At 39.8% G+C, this 20,348-nt stretch overlaps 1 protein-coding gene across 5 annotated transcripts in view; it reads right to left on the minus strand.

Annotated features, from left to right (window-relative positions):
* FARP1 (FERM, ARH/RhoGEF and pleckstrin domain protein 1) overlaps positions 1–20,348 on the minus strand; it is a 292,161-nt gene that overhangs the window by 54,908 nt on the left and 216,905 nt on the right. For 2 of the 5 annotated variants that reach the window (XM_075336729.1, XM_075336726.1), the window contains exons 6-13: positions 19,204–19,301; positions 15,999–16,113; positions 14,899–15,046; positions 13,802–13,897; positions 12,997–13,160; positions 8,290–8,358; positions 7,925–8,000; positions 5,578–5,815 (exon numbers count right to left, since the gene is read on the minus strand). In XM_075336729.1, coding sequence (XP_075192844.1) covers positions 5,578–5,815; positions 7,925–8,000; positions 8,290–8,358; positions 12,997–13,160; positions 13,802–13,897; positions 14,899–15,046; positions 15,999–16,113; positions 19,204–19,301 — 1,004 coding nt within the window. The remainder of the gene's footprint in view (positions 1–5,577; positions 5,816–7,924; positions 8,001–8,289; positions 8,359–12,996; positions 13,161–13,801; positions 13,898–14,898; positions 15,047–15,998; positions 16,114–19,203; positions 19,302–20,348) is intronic. The other 3 variants (XM_075336730.1, XM_075336728.1, XM_075336727.1) reach the window with 3 other exon arrangements.

Genomic DNA, 20,348 nt, shown 5'->3' on the forward strand with positions numbered 1-20,348 from the left:
GGACGGTAAACAAAGATGCTCCAGTCTTTTAGTTACTCAAACTGGAAGTAAAATTAAATATATAAAGGATTTAAAAGGGGACAGATAAATAGCAGTTCAACCTCAGAAAATGTAATAACTTTGTCTTATGAGTGCCACAGAAAAAAATAATAATGCATTTGTTCTCAAATTTAGTACAAATAAATGATCTACATAGGCAGGGATTAAATGGTACATCACACATCTTACCAGTGACTAGGTTGTCACCACAGTTGGTTGGCAGATTGACAAAAAAACAGATGAGCAAATGACAGTTGTACAGCAGGATTGGTGTAGGTAACACTCCTGGCACGGGTGCAGGAAAGGAACGTACAACATGCACAGTAATACACCAAGCTGAATATAGGCGGTCAGTGCACTCATGCTTTTAGGTCAAATTCTTACATATCAATATTAAATAGCATCCTATGGAATAACACTAGAATCTGTCACTGGGGCACATTTCAGTGATTCCAGTACAGAGACCAGTGACAAACCACAGCCATACATACAGCCCATTAAATAAGACACCTTTCATTGTCAACAGTGATCCGATGAACATGGATTTGTCACATAGGCATGGACAAACTAGCAGTAGAAATCGTGTGGATAACGTAAAATCTAAATGTTCATCATCGGCATTCTCTCATGATTCGTTGACTTCAGCCATTGTACTATTCACCACCACGTTAGATTAGCTCATGCCAAGATGAAAGAAGGATCTAATGAACACACCAAGGACTAAAAGGCATGTGTTATCCCATTCTTGTTTGTGGCTGGCTAATATGCTATTATAATCCATGTAAGGTTGGATCACGGTTATGAAAAGAAAGCCATCTTTATGCATATAAGGATAATCCAAAGAAAAGAAACATTAAAACAGGGCCAAGAAAAATGTAAAGTACAGGATAAAACATGCTGGAAGATGAAGACAGAAGCCCCCTTCCAAATATTAGGATACATGCTGACAAAAGCAATAATTACAATGCAACATAAAAAAACATTTCTTTCTTAACAGTTGTGAACAAATGACAAAAATGAGAATGTCTTTCCCAGAGTAGTAGATTATAAGAAAATTAGTGTCATAAGCGGTGATTTAGAAAGTGGAACAAAGAGGCAAACAGATCCCGGACACATTAACACCATCTCGTGTGTTTTAGGTTAGTGGCATCTGCAGATTTCTCTGCATTAAAGTTAAAACATATTTAGTAAGCAAGCAACTGGAAGAAGCTTATAGAAGAGAGGAGAGCTTGTACTATTACTTTTGTGAGTTGTGTGCGTTATTGTGTAACATGATGCAGCATATAACAGTAAATCTTCATGATACGGTAATTGCAGATGGGCACTAATGTCCTGTGCACAAAAGGACGAGGACAATCTGTACAGAAATAAAATTGCCAATGTCTCACTCTCTTGGAACGTAAAAAGTCAAAGACAGAAGTTTCATCCCGAGCCGAGAATAGAAACAATGTAGGACGGAAATGTAACAATGATACACATCTAAAAAGACCTACAGCTTCTCATAGAGCATAGGCAATCAATAACATATTAAAATGCTTAAACCATACTTAGTTAGCTATAAAAATATTAACTACTGGGCACTCTCAATTTTGTTTCTCGCTTATTTGTCCTAACTTAATTTTACATTCTTCCTTGGACCTTATGAAATTACAAAAATCTTTCTAGTAAATTGGAATAATAGAGGATGGATTTCTGAAGGCCAAAGATTTGAAAATTCTAAGCCCTTGTCTAAAATGTATTTCTATACAACTATGCAGTCTATACAGACCATACTTGTACAAGTGACCCCAAACAACTAGCTGTGAAGATTAGAACTAATAGAAATCCATGTCAGCCGAGGACAGCCATCTGCTGTGTCTCTTAAGTCTGATGGATTTGATCATTTTTTTATTTGGGGATTGAACAGCAAAGCCAACAAAGTCAGCAATAGACTTTATTGTCTCTATAAAAGATAGCAACAAAACAAGTGTAAAAGTAAGACACAGACTGATAATTATTGCAGAAATGTTAACTGCACTTTGCATAAGGATATATTTTTTTATGTTGTAAGATTTTAAAGAGAACCAAAAAGTCTCATACTGTCCAAACCCTGGGTATCTTGAATCACACACTGGTTGTGTTACTGTAGCCACTTTTGTTTTACTATAAAAGACTGTGACATTTAAGAGAAACCTAGTTTGAAAAGCCGGCCCGGGACTATGTGTCTTCGAAAACTACACTGTGGATGATTCCCGGTGGTTTCTCCCCACTCCACCTCCCTAGACTTCCAGGTCTCCGCTTTCCCTATTCGCTCATGAAGACACACCTATCAGTCAAGGAGAAGGGTGGAGGAAGAAGTTGTACGGGATCGGCCTTGTGCTAGTCCCAAATCAGGTTTCTAAAATATGTTACCTCTGAAACGTTGAAAACAGTGTCTGATCCATGCTGCCTTTGTTTCGGACTGTACAAATGTATTGTCCAGTTGCCTTTAAACAATCCAATATGTCAGTTAAAAAAAAAAAGCTGTATTCTATTCCAAGTTGTCCTTCACATGGTAAGATTTGTTTGCTCTACAAAGACTTGGCCTTTAAATTATAACCTAAAAAACTGTATCAAAATAACTCAAATCTACATAGTAGCTAAAATACTTTAAGCTTACAGTATTTTAACTATGTAGATCCGAGTTATTTTAATAGTTTTTTTAGGTTACATACTCTTTTCTGTATTAGTGTTGTGCCTCATCGCATTGCATATTTATTGGTCCGATCCTTTACATTAGGGTTATTATTTGTATTATAGGTTCTAGTTTCTTTTAAATTATGTCTGATGTCTCAGGGGATCTGATCAATTTTTAGCTTGAAGTTAATCAAGGGACCATCTTTGCAAAATGTCATCCCCAAAAACTTGCAAATAAGCTCAGATACTGGAAGTTTTGTATTTAACATTAGTTATTACTTGTTAACACTAGAACTACTGAGGTAGTCATTTTGACTACTTCGCACTATGTAGTTCTAGTAGGTGTCACGAGTCCAGTAGTGCTAGTGTTAAATTGGATCTATTGTTGGTAATGAGTTTTAAATCTAAATATAAAATGTAAGAAATGCAAAGACATGTGGCCAATAACTATATAGCTTTATATAAGACTCGCAAATTATATTTAACGCAAAAGACATATCCTTAACGCACTACTGTAAACATTTAGAACAAGGGGCATTTTAATGCTAGACAAGGGGCATACAGGACTCTTGGTCTTCTGTTTTGGATTGTTCATTATTGGAATACTGTGAAGTACCTTCCAAAGTTTGGTAAGTGAAAATCATCTACTAAATATATTATATATATACTGTTCTTTAATTAAAAAGCAGATATTTATTTTAAGAAATTTGACCATTTTTAGAAGATCTGTCCAATTAGGAATGCAAGTACACAAAAATAATTAAATGCTGCAAGAAGGGCAACATATGGAACCATATGTCTTTAATTAACTGCCCAATTAAGTAGTTTGGCACTTCTGATTTTCTTCCCATGATAACTACAACGCTACCTAATAATCACAAGATCACAAACCTAAAAGGGAAAGGAGGAAAATGAATTTGAAGATTTTTCTAATTTAGAAGAGATATAGCTTTTATAGTATATGTATGGGGGAAGGAGACAATTTGTTTAAAGGTTCCATATATCTATTTTATATTGTAAAATATTTCACATGATGATCCTTTGAATGCTGTCAGTGAATAAATGCCATGGTTAACAAGCCAAATAAGCTAGACCTGGTTACGGCACAACCGGACCCCACTAGAAATACTTTGGCCTTGTAATGCAAAATATCATCTAAAAACATTATGCAGCTATTTTTTCTAGAGCCTAGAATTGCTGCAATAGGTAGAATCCTCCATATCTCACCAAATTATTTGTTTATCATTATAAATTATCAAGTTCTCACAGCACATGTATTTCATTGAGCTAACATGACAAAGCTGTTTTTAATATTTTTAAGAAGGAGAAAAAAAATAATCTAAAAAAATGTCTACAGTTCATCATGGCCATATATGAATCTCTTAACAGAGTTATTAGGCACTGCAAACAAGGAAGTATATTCAATGTCGAACACATAAGACTCCTAGTAATTTATGGCTTATTATAAACTAAGGCTTTGTTACTATCATTACACTGGTTTTCTATAAAAACCCTACTACTACGAGGTGAGGAGCGTCACATTCTAAAAAGGCTGCATTATGAATTAATTAGTGCAATTGCAGCTCAACACCTTATGTTACTTCATAGAGTCCATTACTAACATTTCTAGTCTATGTAAAAGACTAAACATCACTAAACCTGTACTTCATACATGACAAAATGTATAAAAACTAGTATATTATTAAAATATACACTGGCTAATACTTTGAGAACTAACCCCTACAAACATGTAAACATAAAGTGCAAACTATGTCTAAAAAGTTTTACCATAGTAGAAATCAACTGTATTACATGCAGGTTTTTACTGAACTACATATTCCCCCTCACTCCCAACTCCCTAGCAGCTGAAAACATGGGCGCCATCTTCATCACTAAAACTTAGCACAGTGTCCTCATCATTAACCTCCTCGGCATACTCTTCTAGTTGAAGGCTACCAAACGAATAGTTATTTCTAGGCATCGGTGACGAATTTAACACTATTGGGTTCCCATAGACAAGCGGGTGACTAAAAGAATCACCTATATCTGAATCTGTATCACTTGATTCACTTCCACTACTCGTAGAGCCATCAGCCATGGCTACACCACTCAAGTGTTCACCTACTTTTACAGAAGAACGCAAGATTGGACTGTATTTAGATTGCATACTCTCATAAACCCCATTTGACATCATTTTAGCTTCTAAGGCAGCCATTTTGGAGAGATGGTCTAACCTCTGTTCTTCCGCTCTACGGTCTGCTACAGGTGTTGAGGCAATCTGACTTAAGATAAAAGGATCAGTATCAGAGTGGTTGCGGTGACCACTCTTTAGTCTCTGAATATGTGGCCTCTCTAATGGCATATCATACTGTGCACAATCATAGTCACAGCTACCAACACCTTTATCTGGAACTCTAGCCCCATTATTGTTGTATACATTTTCTGAAACATATCTTGGAGATCCACTCCTGTTAAAACTCATATTAGGACTTGATCCTTTACTGCCAGGTGACAATGGGCTAGCAAAAGGACTACGTATATCTGGGCCACTAAACATTTCATCTATTAAAGAGCTGTGTCTGGGCATTTTGGGGCTGTGGCTAGCATGAAATGACATGCCAACTGAGTCGTCATCAATGTATTCTTCTATAATATTAGAAGAAGACCTAACAGAAGACATTTGTTGTTTCAATTTGGAATGTTTAGAATAATCATCTGCCCTATAGCTTCCATTACAAAGAAAACCACCCTCATCCTTGTCATTTGTCTGGGACTGCGAACGTATTAAAAGTGCTCTGTGAATATCATATTCGCTATCTACATCACTGCAGTCAATGTAGGGAATTGAGTTACTGCTGCCATGAGCAGCCCGGGATGCTGGACCTGTGCTTGGCTGGTGTGCGTTCTTCATGTTCTGCTGTATATGGTCTTTGGCGGCTTCTTCCCCATCCATTGTCAGATGTATTCCTTCTTTTGTTCTCCTCTCCAAAGACACTTTATTGGGAGATGGACTTTTATGTTGTATTAGAACCTCTGTTACCAACTTCTCTTCTTTGCAAGGCGATAAGGTTTGTATCTCATCTGGTTCAGAACTCTGTATAAGAGTTATCTTAGGGCTCTGCTGTAAAATAAAAAATAAAAATACCTATATTAACAAAGATAAATTAACAATTAAAAAAGTTAAATGTCAGCAGCAGCAAACAAAAAAGTGCCTGATGCAACCATCTTGGCTACGGAGGCTAAATCATCACTGGACTGTAAGGTTAATAAGAATGGCCTTGCAGTCAGTGACTCGAAACAATCTTTCTTTAAAAGGGAACCAGTCATTAAAAAAAAAATGCCTCGGGCTTTCAGTCATAGAGCAGTTTCAGTCACCGCTCAGTGTACAGTGAGTGGCGGGCTATAGCCATGCCCCAACACTGACTGCCAGCCAGCTTTGCACTGCGTAAAACAGAACTGGTTGTCAGTCAGTGGCAGGCCATGGCTACGGCCACCGCTCACTGATCTGCTGCACCTCGATAATTGAAAGCCCAAGGCTGCTGGGAGAAATTAAGTTAATTTCCTCCCAGTAGCCGGGCTTTCAGTGCAGCGGCTGGGCATTTTAGAATGTTATTAACATGCAGATTAACCCCATATCTGCAGGTTAATAGTGTTTTTTACATGACTTCCCTTTGACAGAGTGTTTGTTCCAATGGTTTATTGCTTCAATTAGGCTAAGGACACACAAGCATTTAGCATCCGATGAGAGAGCATCGGATGCGTTTTGCTAATAATCCCCGGCTCACGCTCTGCTGCGAGTGTAAGCTGAGTGTCATTATACTGTGATGTCAAACTGCGATTGGAGCACAGCAGCGGAGGAGAGGGTGGGACTAATATCCCTATTTCATCCATTATCAGCTGAAGCGATTATCGCACTGCACTTCAGTGTAATGCGAGTGTAGCGCAATGTTTCTCTCGCACCCATCGACTTGCATGGATGCGAGAGAAAACAAATCGGATTCCACCCGCAGCATGCTGTGATTGTTTTCTCGGTCCAATTAAGGCTGTGAAAAAAATTGCACATGGGAGTTGCCCCATAGAGTAACATTGGTCTGAGTGGAATGCGATTTTTTTTATCGCATGCCACTTGCTCCGTTTTACTCGCCGTGTGTCCTTAGCCTTATAGTTATGGGCTACAAAGATTGATACATTGTAACTGAAGGTGTGAACAGGACTAGGTCAGATACAGATTTCAGTATTTTATTGTAAAACATTGGCTTCCAGCTACAAGGGATGAGTCCACACATTGAGTGCAAAGTGCATTTTTTCTGCAATCTTTTGTTAAGCTGGGTCACTGCACTAAGAGTATGTGGGGTCCAGGGGTGGATATACACTTGGTGCATTGTTGGCAGCCACACACAGACACAAAAGGTAAAGAGGGCCCACTTTCACCTCCAAAACAGGTGAAATTGTGCATTATGATGAGTTATTGGATTACAAAGGGCCTATATATTGGTCTTGCACAGGGACCCTCTTCTGTCTCTGGGGTCTGCATCAAAATTTTAAATTTTTACAGCAACTTGTGAACTTGCAACTTAAAGAGATTTTGAAATTGGCAACAAACTAATAAAGCACAATAAAAAGTCATACAGCCGTAAGGAGTAGCTTTACTAACACAATACTAGACAACCTTTTTAAGAATAATGTATCTGTACTCTCTAATGAATTAAGGAAATGTCAGGTAAAATGTTGCGTTTCTCTTTAGACGTCTTAGGCATGGAAGTGATTAAATTAAATTGTATTCACTACACACATCCATATCACGTCTACTCAATTTGCCTTTATTGTAAAAATAAAATGTCATATAGGAAAACTCAGGTTTTAAAGGGGTTGTCCAGAGATATAAAAAGTGATTTCTTCACTGCTTCCTGGGTCTAGGAAACTCCATATTCCAGCACCGCTGAGAGCTTCCACTCCACTCTGTTTGGCGATGAAGAAGGGGCTAGAGCTTGGCAAATGAAATGAGGCACATGTGCAGACAGAGGGGGGAAAAGTTATTTGAGGTGCAGGAAAAGTGTGGAACTGGAGCTATCAGAACCCACGTATCAGCTCTGGAATTGGAAAATAAGGAGCTGTAGAACATTCAATTATACTAGTTTTATAAAATTATATTTGGAAACTTTCTTTACGTCCTTAGCCTTTCAAAGGTGTTGTCAAGCTCGACAGAAAACAATGTCCTGGAATTACTAACTTGTTTTGGCACCTCAAAAATTTGTTCAGATGAGGGGGTAGATAAACTTCTTATGGAACAAAGCTTGCTGTGCTTCCTACAAGAAAAATACATGAAAAAGTTATAACCCAGCAAAAGCCAACACTTTATAACTCTTCAGCTGTCCAAGAACAACAATAGAGAGACATATATTAAAACATTATTAAGTAAGCTGCTACAACACGCGCAGCGCACCCCACTAAACAATGACATTAGCATACTAGTAATATGGACAATCACTATTGCTGCACTGTTTTGATCATCAGTTCTTGATTTTTAGCTGTAGAAGGTTTTGAATGTTCATTGAATGCGTCATAACAAGATTTATTGATTGGAAATTCCCTTACCTCTCAAACTGTACTTTTTTGTGACCTCCTTCCTTCACATAATCCAATACTTGCTTTTGTGTTCGACCACTAAAGAAAATAATATAATATATGTTTATACAAGTGCAAGTCATGAGAGTATGCAAATATAGCTCAGGGGTAGAATTCTGCATAGATTGACTTTTGTACCAACATGAAGGTGTAATCTGTGAGGGTGGTACAGTATTGATTTAGTCGGCACTGACATTCAAACCGATTCAACAACTACAAAGTCTAACCATAACTACAGATTAAGAGCCCAAGGGATGGCCAGGCAGCTTGGTTTCTGGAACTACCTAATGTTATGTGAGGAACGGTATTCTACTCTTAATAAATTTAGTTAGAAATGTGATATACCATCATTTAGCCGAATCCTTATTTTATACACATTCACGACTTCTGAGTTGACTTGAGTCCATTAATTAAACCTGCTTTGTGACAATCATTTGGGATGGTAACGATTAATGGTGTGGGAAATACTTTTTTGCATCACATGCTGTCAGGATTCTTGTTAAATTCATGGAAGAATGAATTGAGTAATCTAGCTGAATACAGATGAGCAGCTGTATGAGTTAAGCTGGTGTCACACACAGCGACAACGACGTCGCTGCTACGTCACCATTTTCTGTGACGTTGCAGCGACGTCCCGTCGCTGTCGCTGTGTGTGACATCCAGCAACGACCTGGCCCCTGCTGTGAGGTCGCCGGTCGTTGCTGAATGTCCAGCTTCATTTTTTGGTCGTCACTCTCCCGCTGTGACACACACATCGCTGTGTGTGACAGCGAGAGAGCGACGAAATGAAGCGAGCAGGAGCCGGCACTGGCAGCTGCGGTAAGCTGTAACCAGCGTAAACATCGGGTAACCAAGGGAAGACCTTTCCCTGGTTACCCGATATTTACCTTCGTTACCAGCCTCCGCTCTTGCTGCCAGTGCCGGCTCCTGCTCTGTGCACATGTGGCTGCAGTACACATCAGGTACTTAACCCGATGTATACTGTAGCAAGGAGAGCAAGGAGCCAGCGCTAAGCAGTGCGCGCGGCTCCCTGCTCTCTGCACTGTGACATGTAGCTGCAGCACACATCGGGTTAATTAACCCGATGTGTACTGTACCTAGGAGAGCAAGGAGCCAGCGCTAAGCGCGGCTCCCTGCTCTCTGCACATGTAGCACAGCGACGTTATGATCGCTGCTTCTGCTGTGTTTGACAGCTAAGCAGCGATCATAACAGCGACTTACAAGGTCGCTGTTACGTCACAGAAAATGGTGACATAACAGCAACGTCGTTGTCGCTGTCGCTTAGTGTGAACCCAGCTTTACAGGTACCGTGTGGGTTAGCCACTGTGTTTGTGTATACAATGAAACAAATGGGGTGATCTGATGGGTCCTAAAGCTGGCCATAAACATTAGAGAGCTTTCAGGTGAACAATGCTTTGGACACTCCTTAGGCCAACAGACATCTGAGCCCAAACGCTCAGCAGTCTGAAATCAGATATGTGTGATTAACATCTCTCCTGACCATCAGTTGCCTCTATACTCATTAGACTGTCGGCTAAACCTATCAATATCAGTGGGTTTGTCCAATATTAGACTCATGCATATGGGTGCCTTAAGCTCGGGACAATAGAGATCATGTCCAAGAAAACCTTTTTAACTATAATGTGGACATATCTACTCACATCTGAGGTATTATATACTTCAGCCATAACAACAACATTCCAAACAATCTGATCTATGATAGTGCCATTATGTCACAGTGAATCAGACCTATTTCATGTATCTGCAAGTAGTACAATTTGCCTGGGGCATCGGTTATAAAATAGAATTGTGTGTTGTGTCTTCAGAGCAACATATCAGGTTTATGCATCAACCTTAGCTGGAGGCTTGTGACTTCACTGATCTTTCGCTGACCCTATGTTACCTCATTGGAAAGATATTTTTCTTACTCAGCAAGAAGAGATGATAAAAAGTTAGACAATATCAGTCAATAGTATCGATTTTGTTAGCCAATGTAACCCACGTGGTAAACGTTTTGTGGCTCCAAAACTTTGTGGCCATTAACAATTGATAGCTATAGTTAAACTGAAAACCGCACTGCTCTTCATTGTGTGGTTTATGTCACAGTACAGCTGCAATTTGTGAACACAGCCTTTTTTTTACACTTCTCTATTGGTGTAAGAGCGGTCAACTGATGTGAATGAATCTGATATTTTTATTAAAGGGAAACTGTCATCCAAGCCAGCAGCATTCAGATTTGCACGTCAAAATTCTCTTCCTAACCAGCCTTGCATAACATCATTCTCTAAATTGAATGCGTAAAATATATGTATCTTTCCATGTTATCATGCCCCTGTGGGCATAATGACATGAATTCCATGAGCTGCTGTAATTGCAGCTCCTGGAAATTTTGCGTATGAGGGCGGCTCATTTTGGCAGTGTCAGTGTGACTAAGAAGGCGGGTGGACGCTTCTCGGCTTCAGAGAGGCACATTGCACTTGACCGGAAGTGTGGAAGCTGTTTTCTGATCATCTTTTTACACCAAAGCCAGTGTTAAGTGCGTTTAGATGACATGGTGCTTACAGTACCAGTACAATGAATGAGATTTCTGAAAAGTGCAGCATTGTTTAAACTTGAAAAACACACGGAAAAAACGCTGATGTGAACAAACCCTAAAACATAAAATAACACAAAGGAAAAAGTATACACTGGCACATCACTGGCATACAGAGTAGTGGCGTTTCTGGTGGTAGAATGACTCTACGTGCTAGTCAGCCATGGATGGGTAGCATAGAAAGAAATACATAAGAACTACCGCATATCCAATAGTAGAGCATAATAGTCATCAATACATAACAGACAAAACTAATCATAGATGTAGATTGTAAAATGCATTGACATTAAAAGTACATAAATACGTGGCATTGCTGGGTATATGAGTTAATATTATTGTTATTATTATGCCATTAAATGGAAGCAATATACCAACCCTATGTCTGCAGATGTACGGAAGCAAACTCTGCCAGGTGGGACAGGTCTATGCGCTACCATGAGTATTGCTCCTAACATTGTTGTGGCTGCAGGATTCTTGAGGATTTTTTGTGCCGCATTTTATTTTATGTGACAATGTCCACTTGACATCTCACTATATACGGGCGGCATGCTGGCTTAGTGGTTTGCATTGTGGTTTTGCAGCGCTGGGGTCCTGGGTTCAAATCCTACCAAGAACAACCTCTGCAAGGAGTTTGTATGTTCTCCCTGTGTTTGCATGGGTTTCCTCCGGGTTCTGTGGTTACCTCCCATACTCCAAAGACATGCAGATATGGAATTTAGATTGTGAGCTGCAATGGGGACAGTGTTACTGATCTATGTAAAGTGCTGAGGAATATGTTGGTGCTATATAAAAATAAAACTTATTATTATTATAATATTGGGTTTGTTTAGTCACACACCAAGTGGTGCCACATTTGCCAGCATTAGCACAATTTTCGGGAGCATACGCCTATTGGAGGCGGACACCCAGACATAGTACAGATTCTGAGAACCGGCGTTTCTACGTGGCTTTCACAGATATTTAGTCAATAGAGCAGAGGTAGTATGCGCACCTCAGCTCCATGCAAGAAGGTGATCTGCAGTGCCCAGTTCCTTTATTCCAGAGTCCAGGTCTTAGGATTGCTGGGGGTCCCAGTGGACTGACCCCTGCCAATCAAGTAAGTTATCCCCTACCTGTAGATAGCAGATAACTTAATATTTTGGAATAATGCAGTATTATTGTTAGTCATATTGATGAGGTGTTTAAATGTCTAGGCTACTTTACACATTATTATGCTTTGTGTGCAAGTGAACACAGTGTTAACTGTGAAAAAAGCATGTAAAAGTTTTGATTATGGTAGTCAAAAATTAGTTGTCCTCTTGCATAAAATAAAAAAAATTGTAGTAGTGTGATTTTGAGGATTCATTTGAAGGCAGTGATAAAAGCAGTGAATGACACCAGTGCCGCCCTCTGCTAACTATTCATTTGAGGGCAATGTTAGAAGCTGTGGAGCAGCGCTGGTGTCACTCACTAATTATAGCTCTGGCCCTGACAACATCTTCTTTCACAAAAGCTATGACTGCAGTGGAGATAGAAGCAGAGTTCTAGCGCTGCACACTCATCTCCCACAGCATCTCTCTCCATGGATCCTGGCCATCTTCAGTGGGCGGCGATGCAAGAAACTAGTAAGTAACTGCATCATCAAGCCCAGGTGATGTTCTGTTTGAATAGGGTGAAAGACACTGCGGGAAGTAAGTGCAGCTCCAGCCTCCTGTAACATCATGTTTCAGACTCCTTTCAAACAAAACGTCACCAGAGTGCACCAAAAAAAAAAGAAAAATATACACATCTAGGGACTAGCTACATTGCGAGAAGTGCAGTGTAATGTGATGCAGCAAATTACAATACTTGTTAGGGTGTAAAGATAGATATTTAGGAATAACATTTTAGGTGCTGGACCACCCCTTTAATTAAGGAGTTTGGACTAAATCCTACTTAAGAGGAAAAAAGCTACCATGTTCACTCTGACATAATGGTAAAAGTGAGACCAGCAAAAAAGTATACAGAAGATTAGTGCTAGGGTAACAATATCTTTGCCAAATATGGAGCAGATCCATAACCTACATTACTTGCTTAACATTTAATCTGATGAATACAAGACCTACCTAAATCTAAAAGAAGAACCTCGGCTGAAAAGAACTGGCTTTGGCTTTGGTTTGGGTTCCTCAAAGAGCCTGAAAAAGGCATGGTACTCAACACATATCTTCCAGAATGATTTGCAGAAATCCCGACTGGCCATCATGAATTCCAAAGTATCCTGGTAAGAACTCTGAGCACAAAGATAAAAAGTAATGATCACTCAAGAAAAGAGGACAACAAATTCTATATGATCACAAGCAAGGAGATAAATAAATGTGCCACTGTTGCAAATCATCATGCGCCACTGGTAGTGGCCTATGCTGCATGCATTTACCTGTAAAACAAAACTGTTCCAAGGCAGGAGTAGCAAGTATCAATAACCTCCCTCAGTGTTTTATAGAATTTTTCATGTTATTTATTCTTTTTTTTTCTTCATCAATACTTTAATTTTGGTTTAATTTTTTAATCATCAAAAATCATTTTTCATTGCTCTTTTTGAGCATTTTACAACAGATAAATGTACGTGATATGGATAAAGTATTGTGATACTGGGCATCAGCACAAATAATGATATGGTATATAGAACAGCAATGTTCAAGTAACCTTGTGTAATATCAAAAGTCGTTCGTATTTAGGTGTATTCTGGGGAAGTGCTAATACTGAAAAGGATGGTGAAGCACAAAAGAAAAGAAAAAAAGAAAAATAGCTGAAGGGTCGTATATATATAATAGGTCATAAATTATACATTCCAGTGTGCCATATATAAGGTATATCAAACACTGGATGGCATGGAGAACTGTACAATGGACAGTATCGATATTTGTTACTTACATTTGCATCTGGACGTAACTTAATAAGAAATCTTTTCCTCTTGAAACTTAGCTTTCGTACTTTTGCCCAGTTAAATGCATTAATTTTGGTGTGGCCCTGTAGAAAGCAAGTGTTAAATGCAAGAGTAACAGAAATAAATTATTGTACAATAACATTTCTAGATAAATCTGATGAGTTTCCAATTCTTTGTCCTATGAAAGTCTTTCAGAAGCAGTCCGTTGCCAACAACTAATACAAACATACTATTAATAGTCACTGGAGGGAGCCAAATTTGAAACAACCTTTGCTGTATTAAAGTTTGTCCTCGAAATCAATATGCAATAGACAGCTTCATTTTTAGTCTATGCAGTAGAGAAAGACCATGTGATTAATGTTACATCTTCGTCCGCCACGGAGGTACTTAAAAGGCATTTCCGTTACTTTAATATTGATGGCTTATCCTTAGGAAAGGTTATCACTACCAGATTGGTGGGTGTATGACACCTAAAGGCCTCCACCGATCAGCTGTTGCCAGTGACAGCTAAATGTGCTTAGCTGCATAAGAGCACAGGTTCGTCACTGTGTAGTGGCGGCAGCGGGGTGCTGAAGATCCACCACTACTCATCATGCAATTGACGGAGCTGTGCAAATCCATGACTGATCACTTCTGCCCGCCACAGGCACCAGGAACAGCTAATCGGTGGGGGTGCTGGGTGCCTCCATTGGTGGGTGTATTTGGGGATCAGTGTTCACCATCATGTTGAACATATTAACTGACACTATATTACACACCTAAAGCTATAAAGCTACTTTATGAGATAGTCTAGTGTGTAAAATAATCATGACAAAATCACAAATACATTTAATTGAGTTTTCAGGAAATATTTACTGTGGCTCCAGTGCTCATAGCTTGCTAAATCTCTGCTCACACTGAGTTTATCAAATATGTCATTGGTCTGAGCACTTTCTCCTATTGATTACAATTTAAGAAAGGGATCATTTGCGTTAAGGAATCTGTTTGCTTATGAGGTGACGACTGCTTAAATGAAACGTACAGGCTAGGTTGGTCTGGAAAAATATGACAATTGTGAACAATATGGCAATCAAATAAATCAAACCTGAAATACTAGAATTCCTGTGTTGGCAACAGCAAGGTTAATTTTAGTGCCTTCCCTATCCTTGGCTGGATGCAGTCTGATGCCATACATCTCCAAACGGCGGGCAACCTCCAGAAGCTGGAAATCGGATTCAGCTGGGGTCTGTCCACTGTAGACGGTAAATTGACAAATGTTACTTATGTCAAAAAGCAGTTACAGAAGCAGAGCAATGTATTGAAACAAATTAGTGGTCTCCCTGCAAGCCTTTCCCTGCCCATGACCACTGCAGACAATCTTTGGTCTCAGCTGTGATGCCTGCAGGTATGGCACAAGATGGCTGAGGACAATGAATGTCTGCAGAAGTTACATGTGCATGTACGGCATGTTATCACAGCAGAAGCGAAAGACAGTCAGGAACAATCAAACCGAAGGGTGATAAAATGTAAATGTTTTTGTAAGTGCACAGCCTTTTTATTTTTTTGTTATATACATGGACTTCACAGTTATTAGCTTAAAGGGGGGATTTACACGCAACAACATCGCTAACGAGATGTCGTTGGGGGTCACGAAATTCGTGACGCACATCAAGCCTCGTTAGCAACGTCGTTGCGTGTGACACGTACGAGCAACAGCTAACGATGCAAAATACCAAATCGTTAATTGTAGACACGTCGTCCATTTCCCAAATGTCGTTGCTCGTTTAGGTTGTTCGTCGTTCCTGAGGCAGCACACATCGCTACGTGTGACACCCCAGGAGCGCCGCACGGACCGCCACCTTAGAAAAGAGGCTGTTCGCCGCCCACAACGTCGCTAGGAAGGTAAGTATGTGTGACGGGTACTAGCGATATTGTGCGTCACAGGCAGCGATTTGCCCATGATGCACAAACGACGGGGGCAGGTGCTTTCACGTGTAAAGCCCCCTTATCTGTCACCTGCTGGCACTATAGCAAAGATTGTCACATAAGATAATCACTATATATCCAGCTCAATTTACTTTTATTAAATTTATTTTGGGCTCAAATTATATAAATTTGTGAACATTTGCCTATTGTAGTGTATTATTGCTCATCTCTATGAAGAAAAGGTATTACTATAATAACATACTGCCAGCAAACACTCACAAGTGATTCCGATGGTAATCCATAATCTTTTCTTCCAGAGCTTCTTGTTGGGGCATGTAAGTATTTTTGGATAAATGTTCCCGGTCAACAGCCTCATCAAAATCTCCAATTTCAGCTAGTTTAGAAAAGAGAAAAGAGCGTCAAAGTAATAATTATCAAATAAGTACAAGCACACATAAGTAGAAGCGATATACTATATATCTTTTTTTTTTTTTTTCTTTATTTTTTTTTATATAGCGCTAACATATTCCGCAGCGCTTTACATACATCAGGAACACTGTCCCCATTGGGGCTCACAATCTAAATTCCCTAGCTGTATGTCTTTGGAGTGTGGGTGGAAACCAGAGAACCCGGAGGAAACCCACGCAAACACTGAGAGAACATACAAACTCCTTGCAGATGGTGTCCTTGGTGGGATTCGAACCTAGGACCCCAGCGCTGCAAGGCTGCAGTGCTAACCACTGAGCCACCGTGCCGCCCTGTATATAATACAGTTATGTGACATGATCAATTATCTACAGTATATTTAGCAATACAGATTATATTTAGTACTAATAATGTAAAAATCAAACTTTTCACAGCTTTTATTTTTGTGTTTCTTCTAACTATGCCAAAGTGTGAAAGTTATGCTCCATATCAGACATCAGAGGCTTCCTCCTGTACCAGTATTCATATGAGTTGGTACTTTTTCTTACGTCAAAGAAAGGTTATGTTCACACACTTCATCTTTTCTAGCCACAAAGATGCTTCGTTTTAACCCCAAAAGACGCACCGTGGCAAAAACTTATACTGCATTTTTACTGCATTTTGCCCAATGCGTTTTTTAAAGTCAAATCTATTGACTGGAAAGGCTCAAAAACGCTGGAAAAATGCAAAAAGAATTGACATGCGGCATTTTCAAAAACGCAGCCAAGATGCAGCCAGAACAAGATGCATAGTATGGACAGCAAAATAGAAATCTCATAGACTTTGCTGGGAGAAGGAAATGCATGCATGTAGGTGCATCTTTGTGACCTCAAAAGTGCACCAAAAATGCAGTAAAAGATGCAGTGTGTGAACATAGCCTAAAACCTCATTCAGAATATGCAATCACAACATGCATTTTTTTTTCTAAAGGGGGCTTGACAAGCAGCGACGCTAGCGATGTCGCTGGGGAAAGCACCCGCCCCCATCATTTGTGCGTCACGGGCAAATCGCTGCCCATGGCACACAATATCGTTAGGAGCCATCACACGGACTTACCTGCCTAGCAACGTCGCTGTGGCCGGCGAACCGCCTCCTTTCTAAGGGGGCGGTTCGTGCAGCGTCACAGCGACGTCACTAAGCGGACGCCCAATAGAAGCGGAGGGGCGGAGATGAGCGGCTCTAACATCCCGCCCACCTCCTTCCTTCCTCATTGCCGGCGGCTGCAGGTAAGCTGTAGTTCGTCGTTTCCAAGGTGTCACACATAGCGATGTGTGCTGCCTCGGGAACGACGAACAACCTGCGTGCGCAACAATCAATGATTTTTTGAAAATGAACGACGTGTCAACGATGGACGATTTGATGAGTATTTTCCATCGTTAACGGCCGCTCGTTGGTGTCACACGCAACGACGTCACTAACGATGCCGGATGTGCGTCACGGGATCCGTGACCTCGGCGATATATCGTTAGATACGTCGCTGCGTGTAACGGGGCCTTTAGACATTGCCATATTTGTGGGGGGTTTTCTATAAAGTTTTTTTTTGTTCCAACATCCCCATATTTACTTTTGGAATGGTAACATGCTTTTTTTTCATAGAAAGTTGTAGAAATATTCTTTGTGCGGGTAGCAATTTTAAATAATATGCAGGTTTTTTTGCAGCAGCTTTCTCTGCATCACCAGTATCGTTCTATGTAGATGTATTTTCATTTTCTCAATTTGGAATAAAAATGGAAAATTCTTCCCGCTATTCCTTCTAAAAGGGTGACAGGCCAGGATAAAGGGTATCTCACATCAGATTTTTTTGCTCTCTAATATGCGTGCAACATAATGTAGGTGCAGAGAGCTTGATTCAAGCAATGTGTCACTTATTGGGCTCTTTGCTATAGTTGTCATAAAATCACTGTAGCAGATTATCACTAGAGGACTAGTAAACCTGCTGCATGTAGTCATTCACAAGCTCTGTTTAACCTAGCCCCCTCCAACTTTATGCCTACGACAGCTTTCTGTATACAGAGTGCATAGGCTGAAAGCTGCCAATTAGTGGTGGAGGTGGGGTTATAAAGAGCTCAGCATTCAGAACTGGTACTTCTGCAGCAGATTTTGTACAATTATAGCAACCAGCCTAGTGAACAATACATTGCTGGAATCACGTTCCCTTCCCCTGACATTATGTTGATTTCAGATGGTATAGCAAATACCTGGTGAGAGATTCCCTTTGAGAAAGTCAGTCACAACATTATATATCTCTATCTATCTATCTATCTATCTATCTATATATATATATATATACACACACACACACACACGGTGGGCCATTTATATGGATACACCTAAATAAAATGGGAATGGTTGGTATCAATTGATATCAACTTGAGGTGGTGTTCCATCACATTATGTGTGTCAGGTCCGAAGATTCCTACATGAACAGTGTCCTGGAAAATGGATTGGTCATCGTAGGCCAGATGAATGGCCACCAAGGTCTCCCGATCTCACTATCTTAGACTTTTATCTTTGGGTTCATCTGAAGGCAATTGTCTATGCTGTGAAGATACAAGATGTGCAGCATCTGAAACAACGGATACTGGAAGCCTTTGCTAGCATTTCTTCTGTGGTGTTGCTATCAGTGTCTCAAAAGTGGGAGAAGAGGGTTGCATTGATAATCCAACACAATGGGCAGCACTTTGAACACATTTTATAAGTGGGCATAAAATTGTAAATAACTAATGAACGAATAATGTTACGTTAAAACCAAGCACACCAGTTTTTCTTGTGAAATTCTCAATACCTTTGATGTGTCACATGATCCTCTTCCCATTGGGAAAAATAAAGTTGGATCCAAAATGGCCTACTTCAAAATGGCTGCCATGGTCACTACCCATCTTGAAAAGTTTCCCCCCTCCCTTATAATAATTAGCCACAAACAGGAAGTTGATATCACCAACCATTTTTATTTTATTTAGGTGCATCCATATAAATGGCCCACCCTGTATACAGAGTATATAAAGATATAACAACTTACACTGTACAATGTGTGAGATGAGGAGTGCTGCGCTGCTTTCGTTACATGTTAGCTTGCCTTGTGCTAAATCCTGTTTCACTTGAAGAGCAAAGAGGTACCTACCGAAAAAAGAAGGCAGCATTAGAGGTGATGTGATTAGTCAAGGTACAGAAATATCTATGAGCCAAAAGTGCACAGACACTGGCATTGTGGATGCACACACCAACAACCTTTCTTGTTTGGAGAGTTACCATATATAATTTGTACAGAACCATTTCCAAAAATAGCCACATGTTCTCAGAGTTACCCTGACCCAAACTGGCTGTCACAACCAATTGCTAACATGTTTTAGAGCAGATTAAAATTAGAAGTGTGAAATCTAACTGAATTTAAAGAATCAACATAGAATACCAGTAGTAAGTCAGATAGTAGGTATATCATAGCTAGCGGTAATATTCCTATGGAAAAATTTCAGTCTGAATTTCTCATGTTGAACAGTCTGTCTTTGGTGAGCCTGTCTATAGTTTATCTTGTTGTTAGGTTTTATGTGCGGTGTTCACAGATATTATTCACTAATGTAACGTATAATTTTATTACCTGACTAGTTCCTGGTTAAAGCCACGCTCCCACTTGCGATTAATACGGACGAGTGCAATCCAATAACACATCAAAACATCAATGCACTCGCACCAATGTTACACAATAAGGCAGTTAAATAAAGAATTTACAAAAAAAAAAAAAAAGAATACAGAAGACAAGGAGAAAAATGTGCAGAAACAAGACCTATTGTAAATGATAAAAAAAATGTGCTGTGTCTAGGATCACACGCCCCATACAAGTCTATGGATGCATATGAAACATCGGACTGCACTCAGATGACATTCAAATGCAGTGTGATATACGCAGAAACAGGCAATGAAGAAGAGCGAGAAATTAATCTCTCCATCTTATCCTCATCTGTGCTTTGATTCCTGTATGTGAGAGAAACGGAGCACAGTAGATGGCACTTGGCTCCCGCTCGCAGCAGAGCTTTAGCTGACTGTCATTAGCACATCACATCGGAAGCTGTACGCTAATGAGAGCGAGGCCTAAGACTTTGGGTCCGATACATCAGGATGCTTTTTCAGAATCTGGTATAAAAGTACTTGAAATGAACAATTTTATAG

The sequence above is a fragment of the Anomaloglossus baeobatrachus genome, chromosome 2 (assembly GCF_048569485.1).
Source record: "Anomaloglossus baeobatrachus isolate aAnoBae1 chromosome 2, aAnoBae1.hap1, whole genome shotgun sequence".
NCBI classification, from domain to species: Eukaryota; Metazoa; Chordata; class Amphibia; order Anura; family Aromobatidae; genus Anomaloglossus; species Anomaloglossus baeobatrachus.